The following is an 11909-nucleotide window of genomic DNA, read 5'->3' as shown; positions in this document are numbered from 1 at the left end:
TATACATATGAATGTTTTATATGTTTATCGTAGAATGAAGTACTACATGGGTACAAGTTTGCAGAAGCTTGTGTTTTTGGTAAACAATCCTCTAGGCCTGGTCGCTGCGACCCCTTTGTCAGTCTAGCCATCGTCAAGTTTTTTGCACCAAGAAGTCTCACATTGGGGGTAAAGTACTCTCTAGATAATGCGATTTTCATACCTAGGGTTTGAACTCAAGATCCTGATTAAGGATGAATGATTTACTTGCTAATCCACCACAGTTGATTATTGATCATAATCTAATGGTTAATATGTGCATCAATAGTTGCGGACAACTTGCATGAATTGATGATCCTCTGTATGTGATCTTATGTCACCAAATGCTGTTAATTAGGAACCCGTTAATGGTCTGTTCTTTGATTAGAGTTTCAACTCTAATCACATTGATTATATGAATTCTTTGATGCATGTCGATTACTTTGATTCATTTTGTTCTAAATATTAAATAATTTCTCTTAAAGCAAATTAGGAACTATTGAAATTTCAGTTGTCGCTATATAAACGTATTAAAAATTCTCATGATTATGATACTGTTATCGATGGTTTAGTTATCTTGAATCTAGTTATCTTGAATCAAGTACAGTCAAGTCGTGCTTCTAGTTTTCATTCCAATCATCATGTTGATGATAAATTTTCTTGTGCTCAACGTTATTTGGTGTACCTATTGAGCTGGATGAAAAGAAACTTTCACGTCCAATTTTGAAACTACTATATTAGATCGGCTGAAAGTGCGTAAATATGAACATGTCTTTACTTAGAATAACAAGATTCAAGCAACACAAACTGGCATAATGCATAATGTGGGGGTGGGGCAAGGGGAGGAAACAAGATGATACTCCCCTCCCCCAGGCCAATTTATATGACACGTTTTTCATTTTAGCCAGTTAAAAAAAGAATGACACTATTATATATATGTTTAGCAACAATTTGGCTCTAAAATTCTCAATTTACCCTTAATGAAAGATTTCTAGCCACAAGTTTCTTTGGCTTGTTTTAGACCACAAAATTTAAAAGTTTTTTTTTTTCTTTCTTAAACTTCGCGCCTAGTCAAACTCTCGTATAAATTGGGACGAAGGGAATAATTGATATAGCATACTCATGTGATGATTTAGTCTTTCACAACGGTATTAAGTTTCAATATGTCCATGTGTCTCAACTCAAAACAAAGCTGCGAAATTTAAGAATTTGAGATGCATGCCCCCACAAAATAAATCTTTAATTGAGGAAAGATTTGGGCAGATACATCTTTTGGATTTCTTCTATGCACCACAAAGCATTATGTATGCTTATCCTTTGTTTGTTTTTTTTTTTTTTTTTTCTGTGTGACCTCATGCATATTCAAAGTTCAAGTTTGACATTATTATAATGAAAATAAGACAAATTCTTTATGCAATCTGTATGGTATTAAGCAGTTATATAGCAGACAAGGCAACCTTTGGGTACTATACCAAAACTAGTGATGCAAAAAAGGGATATAGATCATAGATTGATAGATCCGAGATTTGAAGTTTATGGGTTCCTGCAACAGTCTAAAGTTAATATTAAAATAATAATTGAGTTTACAATTAAATATTTATAGATATTTGATGATTTTCTTAATATGTATTTATCAGGTCTGGTAAAAGCTACTGATTTCACGTGAACTTATTACCAACCTTCTAGATCAGCCCCTAATCATCAGCTGGTATAAAATTAAATGAAAACTGAAAATTCCATTTTGATGACCTAATATAGAAGCCTCAAGAGGATGAATATATCCACCTAAAGCCAATAGTGGTGTTGCCACAAACTAGCTAGTTTACAATATCCACCAACTTTTGCCAGGTAATTAATTTCTCCATGCAATTTTCCATCTCGTGTACTACTACTACTACTACTACTATATAAGGAGTGTCATTTTCTCAAGTTGCTGCAACCATAGCATACATCATATATACAATATGGCTTTCCAATTGCAACTTATAACCATGCAAGATGAGAATTTACGAAAAGGGCCTTGGCTCGACGAGGAAGACGAGAGATTGGCATATGTTGTCACCATTTTAGGCGAACGTCGTTGGGATGCCTTAGCAAAAGCTTCAGGTAATAATATTTCAAACTGATAGAATGTAATAGTCTAGGCCAATCTCATATCAACAAAACACGCTGGATATATATTAGGTGTATGAAGAAGTAAGCCCCTTAGACCTTAGTGATACACTTTAATTAAAGCCACCATGCGAGCCTAGGCCCAAAGGGACAAATCAATTATAGGTCAGTTTGTTGCATAGCATCAAATCCTTTTATGCGGAGTCTCTACACAAATAGCTGGTCAAATTCACACTTTACTTTTTCTATCCGGTACACATAAATTATACATTGATTATAACTATTATACACATTATACATATGCTACACATCCGCTGACTATTTTTAATTTAAATTGTTGCATGTTGGGTGAACGACTATTTAGATTAACTATTTTTTAACAGTGTTGTAATTTTGGTTCCATGCAGGGTTAAGGAGGAGTGGGAAAAGTTGCAGATTGAGATGGATGAACTACCTTAGACCCAACATTAAACATGGCGATATCACTGAAGATGAAGAACGTCAAATTATTAAACTTCAGAAACAAATGGGGAACAAGTGATTGGTCTTCCTTCTTTTTTATGTTTAAAAAAATGCTGGGCAAATGCTTTACACTAGCAATATAATGTTGCTCTATTTCATTTTGCTTATTAAGTTTAGTGTTTATGACTTAATTTACAGGTGGTCAAAGATTGCTAAACAATTGTCTGGAAGAACTGATAATGAAATAAAGAACTATTGGAGAAGTCATTTGAGAAAGAAAGCACTAATTTATGAACAAGGTCTAAGTCAAAATTTATCCTTAATTTCTCACATTGTTCTCTTCCCTATTCATCATCTCTTAATTTATAAAGAATTTAAGTACATTCATTGACAATATCAAGAATCTTTATATTATCGGTGTAATTTAACCCGTGTTATGACAGATTACTTACCATTTGTTATATGTTATCAATCAATACTTATTATTTTTTTTAGTGATCTAATTGTGTAAATATTTTGTTTCGTGTAACAGAATGTTCTGGAAGCAATACTACAAGTAATAATTCAGAACCAAAATCATCAATTGGAAAAGATGATCATTATTCTTGTGCTGATTCTTTAGCTGCAACAGAGGATTTTAATTATAGCTTTGATGATGATGACTCCTCGAGATTGTTGGATAGAAAGATACCAAGTTGGTCATATGAACAAAGTCAAATGGAACATCACATGTACTTTTGTAGATTAAACCTATGTTCATGTAATTATCCTCAGTCTACTTCTCATGAAGATAATAGTAATATTAGTAGTACATGGGACGGTAGTTCATGTTCTATCTGGGAATAGTAGTAAAGAAAAAAGAAAAAAAAACTTTTTAGTTTTCGAGAGGAAAAAAAGAGTGTGAATTGTGCAGACCGTTGGGTGTGAGAAAAAAGTGTGAATGTACATTCTTCATTTTGAAGGGAAAAAACTTAAGGGACAAAAGAAGCATGTGCCTTTTTTTTTCCAATCTAATTATCCATTGAGAATGATTTCTACACATTTTAATAGTATAAATGCATGAATTTTTACCGTATCAATTAGTAAATTATAACTATGGGTAGCTATCATAATAAGTGGAACTAGTTACCTGAAAAATAAAGCTGACAACTTGCTTCAGATTAAAAAAATGGTATCCACTTAGCCTTTTTTCCTTGGGTCAAAAAAAGTGTTAACTTATCAAATCAAGAAAGAATTAACTTTGTTTTTCCAGATTTGCCCCTATTAAGTGTTATATGATCAAATTCCAATGCTTATTTAATTAGGGGTAATTTAGTCAAATTATCTATTTTTATCTAAGAGTTAGTATTTTCTTAATGGATGTGCAAATGGCTAAGTGGACTATTTTTTTTTTTTATCCGGAAGGAGTAATGACATAGTAAAAACTCTTTATACTAGCAAACTATCAATTTATACAATCAATCTTCTCTATAATGGCAGCATTTGTCCGAGAAATTCATGATTGTTATAGTGAGGTGCTGTTATGTATGTATAATAACATTTGATATTTAGAACTCAGTTAACTATTATAAACAAAAGTACGCAAACACTTATTTTTTTCTATATTTTTTATGTTATAAACGAAAACAATACACTTGTTAATTTTAAAATCTCAATTAATTTGCATATCTCATTAATTAAAAATTAAAAAGACTCATAAATTACTAAATGAATTCATAACTAGTCGTACCATACCGGTAAAGAAATAAAATCTAAGGAGCATTTAAAATTAATTGAGAATTTAAATATTTCATAATTGAGAATTTAAATATTTCAAGTTTGACATAAGAGTCCTACAATTGTAGCTAGGTTGTTTCGTAAATTCTAGTCTTTTAGTAATAATATAACGCTTGAATTGACAGAATTTTTTCCTAACTTTCAGCAAAAGAGGATTCAATAGCTTTTTCTTAAAGCCTGTCTAAGAGCTTAACAGTTGACTGTTGTATCTCACCCCAAGTAGCAGTAGGTTGAGGCTCTTCATCAACACTTTCGTTGCCACCTTCTGCACCCGTTGTCTCTTGAAATTTTATATGTGCATGACATTAATGATGATTACCATAAATATTTTAATATTTTATTCTTATACATAATATATTTCTTACAAAATGTTATTACACAATATTTGAGTATGGCTATTATAGAAAGGTAATTTTACAAAGAGTGTACCGCTATAATGAATGTCACTATTGTTATAGGTAGAATGATATTATAGAGAAGTAAAATATAACATGAAAAATCAGTTCCGGAGAAAATCAGGTTGTTATAGTGAAATGTTGTTATAATGAATGACAATTATAGAGAGATTTGACTGTATAAGTTAAATTCTTATCCATTTTCATTATACTGTTGTCACAAGCTTCTTAGAATTACGAGTTCAAGTCACATATATCGTGAGATTTTTTTATTATACTGATGGGTCACCCTAAGAAATCTACAAATAAACCTTTTTAAAATGTGGTATTATAATCTTGAAAATAATTTAAATTACCTATTGTAGTTGTTGAAACATATAAAAAAATTCTGATGGTATAAAAATTTCTTGAACTTGAATTCATTAACTTAAACTCATTAAAGATGTAGAAAGATAGAATAATGGAAATATGCAAAAGGGCAATTAAAGGGGGAAGTGACAGGTGATTAACGTGCATTTTCCATATTTAGTAGTGATACCCTTGGCACTACAAGTTTGACTGATATATTAAAACTGGAAAAAATAGAAATTAGTACTCCTTTCGTCTCAATTTATTTGACACTTTTCGCTTTTCGAGAATCAAACGAGTTATTTATTTGACAGTAATTTTTTCACATGTCTTTTAAATATTTTAAATTATTAATTATGGTGACTTATAATACTTTTTACATAGTTTCAAAATATATAAATTTTATTTCGAAAATTTTAAAGATTTTTTGTTCAAACATATGGTCAAAATTAAGAAATTTAACTCTCGAAAAATGAAAAGTCTCAAACAATTTGGGACGGAGGGAGTAATTAATAAACCCCAAAAGCCGTTTTGCACTAATTGTTGGCTGTTAATAAGCCTCAATATCATTTGACCTTTCACGTGTTATAGATAATTGGTTGGTTGAGTAACTACGATCATCATTATTATATCGCCAAAAAAAAAAAAAAAAAGGGTGTATAAAATATCACGTGTTCACGTATGGTTCTGGGAAGGGCCGTGTACTCTGAGGGTTTGATGCAAATGACCTATCCTGATGCAACATCAGTGACTAATTTCACAGCTCGATCGCACTCTATAAGTCACACAGAGACAACCTTATCATTGTTAATCCAAGCCTCTTCGTATAGATTCGAATCATTTTTTTTTCCACAGATTTCATTTCAAAGGCGTTGGTCTTTAACTTTTTCCCTTCACTTAAAAAAGTGACCGAAAATATCCCGAGGTTATGTGTTCGAACCTCGCTCTGCTCTTATAAGGCAGAATTAAAATCCTACCTTACTTTGCCTTAATGCTAAAAAAAAAAAAAAAAAAATCTTTTGCCTTAAGCCTTTTTTTTTTTTTTACTATGCTGGAATTCTACAAAAAATTAGGCCTTAAGGTCTAGCTTTAGCCGGAATAGGCCTAATTTTGCAAAGAAACTCTTCCATGCGATTTTTTTTTTTTTTTGACTTATTCGGGATTCGAACCCAGAACCTGGGGATATTTTAGGCAAAGGATAAAAATTAAAGACAAGCAATTTGAAGGACAAAAACTAATGACCACCCTCGAATAAGGCTAATCGTGCAAATTGTCCCGATTCAAATCATATAAGCCCACTAAAAGAGTAAATTGCTTCTTACAGAAAGATTTTCAATTCCTGATACTCGAATCCTAGATTTCTATTTAAGTGTGAAAGGATCTCAACTATCTTACCATGCCCTACGATACTTATTGCATGATCTATTTGTGATCTATGTATTCCTCCCACTAGGGGTGTACATGGACCGGGTTGGTTTGGATTTTTTAAACACCAAACCAAACCAATTGCGTCGGGTTTTTAAATTTATACACCAAACCAAACCAATAAAATTCGGGTTTTTCAACCTCGGGTTTTCTCGGGTTATTCGGTTTTCTCGGGTTTTTCGGGTTTTTTTCGGAATAGTCTTGATACAAAACATATAACTTTTACTTCAAATATTTCTTTAGTCCTAGTAAGGTACAACTATATAATTAAGGTGTTTCTTAAGAAAATAACACAAAATGTGAGAAGAGTAATAATATTGTATTTAAATATTTAACAAAAGCTAATAAAATCGGTTAAAATAAATATTGCTAATTAACAAGCCATAAAGAAAATGACCATAATCTAAAAATATTAAGTCATGCTAAAATAAGTACGACTAATAAGTATTAATTACATGACAGAGAAAAAAAAACTTAAGTTATGTATTTTCACTCTTTAAATCAATTATGCAAAACTAAAGAATAGATATCCAACATTATTGTCATTCCTAATGGTAAATTGAATTTCTTTTGTTAGCATTAGTGTTGAGGTTTTGGTTTGGACTTTATTTGAGTTACTAACATCCATAGGATATAAAACTCATTGACGTTCAAAATTCTAAGTTCAAGCTTAAATAATATGATAATAGATAAAAAAAAAAACTCCGAAAAAAATTAAGAAATATTTATAAATTACATTACAAATAAATTTTTTTATGTATAAAATATTTTAAAAATTAAATACATGTATGTGGATAACTTAATATATATACTATATATGTCTATATATATATATTGGTATATAGGTTTAATATATATACTATATATACATATATACTATATATTTAATATATATACTTTTTTAGTTAATATATATACCAAACCATATACTTATATATAAACCAATATATATGGTTTTTTTTATATACTATATAACACCAAACCATATATATAACCAAACCATATACTATATATACTATATATATATATATACTTAATATATATATCGGATTTTTTTCTCGGTTTGACTCGGTTTATCGGTTTGGTGCGGTTTGTCGGTTTACTTTGTACACCCCTACCTCCCACGATAATATATTCTATTAAAGTATTATTGTTATGACTTAAACTCGTATTCCCTAGAGAGAGGAGGAAAAAAAAAATCCTCTCTTATCGCTTCGAATAAATTAAATAAACTCTCTTATAAGTATATCAATAGAAATAAAAACACTAGTTCACTCCTTCGCAATAATAGGATTAATACAGAGTTACTTCTTAATTAATAATACCTTCTGTTACTTTTAATCTTAATATTTGCACGTTTTATGCTTTAAAAAAATGGAGATCGCAATGCAATTTTTATATCCCTCCATATATAGGTCATCAAGTAGGTTAAAGTACATTCACCGCCAATTAAAATAATGTCATCCCAATGATAAGTATTCAACGTATTTTTGTTAGTCCACATACAGTGAACTTTTAAGAAAAAATGGGATGATAATATAATTTTAACTAAACTTCATTTTAACTCATTGGATAATGATTTAAAATCAAATCCTTCCTATTAAAAAAATTGAACGATCTTTCTTCCATCTCAGCATGTTTAGTAAGCAAGTTAGACAATGTGGATATAAAGTGCAAAAAGCAACTAGATCATGGCATTTGTCATTAACAAATATGGTTATATATTAATTAATTTCTAAAAAACGAAAAAAAAAAAGAATAAATAAGTTGGTTGGATATTGGAGTGTGACAAGCAATTACTTAATTTGAGAAGAACTACATCCTCTATTCAGTTCAATTTGTCTCCTAATTAATTAATCACTTTTAATTATTATATTTTTGGATTATAATATAATAAGTTGAACAGATAGATAGCTGATCAAATTAATTAACAACTTTTGTAAGGGAAAAAGAGTATTTGTATCACTAGCTAAGTTGCTTAGAAGATTATTAAAATGGTTATGGAGATTTCCATATCTGGTAATGACATTGTTTTCTCATAGCTAAGATTTACTTCCATTTAGGAGCCATGCATCTTACTACCAGTTGGAGTAAACATGTAAAAAATTACGCGTATTTATACCAAATCAATGAATATATAACACACCATCAAGGTTGGTGGAGGGATATATAGTAAGTACCTCTCCATTCTTAATTAGAGGGTGTAGGTTCGAGTATTGAAAATGAATGAACATTTGACATTCCAAAGTGGGACTTCTCGGCGCGAATACAGATTAAGTATCCCTTCATCCTTAACTAGCGGTCTCGGGTTGGAGTCTTGGGAATGAAATCGTCTTTGGTAACGAACGCTTTATTCTGCAAAGTGCATGAGACTTCCCGACACGAATCTAGATTAATAGCTGGGTTCCAAAGAGGGTATTGAAAATTGTGTGAAAAATAATATATAAATATATACACACACATGCTGATTAATAAGCCATAAATAGTATGTATTCTTGCATCAATTCATCACTTAACCATGATGAAATAGTATATATAATTGGTATATAAACGTATCTTTTGGGTACAATTATATTGCTCGGACTCTTTTAAAATGCCGTTAGATTTATGCAATGTCATTTTTGGAGGAGTAACATAGGTATACTATAGCCCACCACCACCACCTCAATTGGGTGAAGTCCTTACTCAATAGACAGATTAGATCGATGTTAATGGAGTATGACCAACTAGAGACGAACTATATATCCATTTTTAAGTTCACATTGTCTCATACTAAGCACTTTTCTATACAATATCACATATTTGATGTCCAAAAGCAAAACTAAATCACAAACTAGCTCTGCCTCAAATGATTATTAAAGTGAAAATGGAGATGGATCTCCATATCTTGTGACATGACAAGGTTATGGAGAGCTAAGCTTTAAATTATAATTTAAAATTCATCTTAAGCAACGTTTAATTAATGCAACTATGCAATACTTATCTTGATAAATAATTAATACTAGTATGTTGAATCCAGCCAATTATGAACAAACAATTATAACCTTCCACATCCTAAATATATAGCACATAATTTGAGTGATGAAATGTCCGTTTATCATATTATACACACGTCCAAATGGAGTAGTTTTTTGTCATGTTTTAAAACCTCGGATTACATCCACTTCAAGCATATTTGAAGTTTTGTATTGGAAAGGTTTAGTAATTAATGATAATGGATTCATTCGAAATTAGTATTATATGAATCGTTCGACTTGACAGGTGAAAATGACAGAGTAATGAGTTTGTTGCTGGAAACTAAGAACATTTTATTGAAATGACAGGTAATTAGTGAAATTCTGCGTGTTGTATGCCATTCAAATCCTTCTGAAAGTAAGTTAAAGGCAAAATAGGGAGGAGAAAACTGGGGGTGGGCATGGTATGATATTAGAAATTTCGATACGGTAATTTCAGTTTTTGATTTTTAAAAAATATTATATCATTACTATACCAAATTAATTTAGTATTTTGAAGTTCGGTTTCATTATTTTACGGTACGGTAAATCGGTAATCATAATTTGTTCGATTTCGACTTATATATACTTATATAATAGAGAATTATGACTTCGGCTATTACGAAGCGTCTCAATAATATCGTACTAACACCTTACACATGTAATATAAAAATATTCAAAAGAAAGCACAAGCAATCCCCTTCGTAAATCAATAAGCAAAAAGGGCATTTCAATCAAGTTTAATTAGTCAAAATTTCAACATCTAGATTAAATAGTTTTTAGCATTTTAATACTAATATATATGAATTGTATATGTAACTATATACTTCGGTATATTATTTATAAATACCAATAACCAAATACCGTATCGAATACCAAACTTTTTAAAAATGCATACCAAATACCATAATACCAAAACCATGGTGTAAAAAAATTCGATTTCAATATGATAATCGGTGTACACCATACGATGCCCAAGCCTCAGCATCCCAAAATATGATGTTTTCCCCGTACAAAATACTCCCTCAATCTCAAATTTGTTGTCTAGCTTTCTAAAAAGAGAAAGAGTTGTCTCAAATTATTTGTCATATTAGAAATGCAAGACAAACTTCATTATTCTTTTTGCATTATATCCTTAGTTGTATACGTCATTGTTTCTGCAGACTTCAAACATTAATTATGGAGAGATGACACGAGATAAAGTAAATATTAATTAAATGCAGAGAGATTATGGGTGTGTTTAGTATGCTGGAAAATATTTTCCTATTTTCTCTTATTTGGTTGCACTAAATATCTTGGAAAATGTTTTCCTGAAAATTTTGAGGGAAAATATTTTTCGAATAAAAAAAACACACCAATGCATTCTCAACCTACCCCTGCACGCAGATAGGGATGCTCCTCCCTTAACCAGAGGGTCCTACGCGGGGCATACCGATATAGTCGGGCTCCAATGCGGGAACCGAAGGAACAAAAAAAAAAAAAAAAGTACCCCTGCACTATCCACCCGCCCCACCTACCTACCTACCCCACCCACCCCCACACCAACCCCCTACTTGTTCCACCCCCACACCGCCTACTTCTTCCTACTCCACCGTACCCCCTGCTTATCCCCCACCTACCTGACCCCCTTCTTAACCCACCACCCCCCGCCTGACCCCCTGCCCACCCTCACCCAACCCTTTACCCATCCCCCCCGGCCTACCCACCCCTACCTAGCCCACCGTCAGAAGTTACATCCGGAATTTAAAAATCTCATAATGTTTTTCTCTAAATATATGCAAATGTTCTTAAAATAACATTTTTCAACTTGCGTAACAAACACAAAAAAATCACTTATTTTTTGAGAAAATATTTTCTTGAAAAACATTTTCTGCTGAAAATATTTTTTGTCATACCAAACACACCCTATATCATAACACATAAATAAGAGTAAAATAGTCAAAACTCCTCTTAATTAATATTTTCTTAAAGAACGTGTAAAAATATACACGCTTGAGACGGAGGGAGTAAGCAGGACCAAAATCCTGCACAAGTTTGAAAGTGTGTGTGCCCTGTAACTGTGGCTACGTAACTTAAATGACCCAAAAAGTATCCAAAGGTACCAAAATAATCCAATAAAAAAAAGTGACCGAACTAACCTTTGCGCACTAAATTAGTGCGCAATAGGACCAAACTGCAATTTTGCAGTTAAGTCCTATTGCGCACTAATTTAGTGCGCAATATGGGTTTAATAAAAACCCTACCAGCTTCATTTTTCCAAGTTACTCTTCTTCACCTCCTCCATTTTCACTCTTTCAACATACTTTAGCGCCCCCCCACCACCCCCTCCCCCCCAAATTATGTCTCAAAACTCTGAAACGTCAAATTTTGTTATAGAACT

The 11909-nt window shown here is 31.5% G+C and overlaps 1 protein-coding gene across 1 annotated transcript; it reads left to right on the top strand.

Moving 5' to 3' along the window:
- Positions 1-2009: 2009 nt before the first annotated feature.
- On the top strand, positions 2010-3438 carry LOC132058010 (transcription factor MYB59-like). Its single transcript, XM_059450579.1, has 4 exons — positions 2010-2124; positions 2538-2667; positions 2791-2891; positions 3125-3438. Exons 1-4 carry the CDS (start codon positions 2010-2012, stop codon positions 3436-3438), a joined length of 660 nt encoding a protein of 219 aa, XP_059306562.1.
- Positions 3439-11909: the final 8471 nt, after the last annotated feature.

The sequence above is a fragment of the Lycium ferocissimum genome, chromosome 5 (genome assembly GCF_029784015.1).
Source record: "Lycium ferocissimum isolate CSIRO_LF1 chromosome 5, AGI_CSIRO_Lferr_CH_V1, whole genome shotgun sequence".
In the NCBI taxonomy this organism is placed as follows: domain Eukaryota; kingdom Viridiplantae; phylum Streptophyta; class Magnoliopsida; order Solanales; family Solanaceae; genus Lycium; species Lycium ferocissimum.
Note: the sequence above shows the minus strand (reverse complement) of the source record. Positions and strands in the feature narration are given on the sequence as shown.

Excerpts from the sequence above, each read along its gene's own strand:
- LOC132058010 (XM_059450579.1), top strand. The coding sequence starts at position 2,010 with ATGCAAGATGAGAATTTACGAAAAGGGCCTTGGCTCGACGAGGAAGAC. Across the intron at positions 2,125-2,537 it reads TGCCTTAGCAAAAGCTTCAG|GGTTAAGGAGGAGTGGGAAA; the intron begins GTAATAATATTT and ends GGTTCCATGCAG. Across the intron at positions 2,668-2,790 it reads CAGAAACAAATGGGGAACAA|GTGGTCAAAGATTGCTAAAC; the intron begins GTGATTGGTCTT and ends CTTAATTTACAG.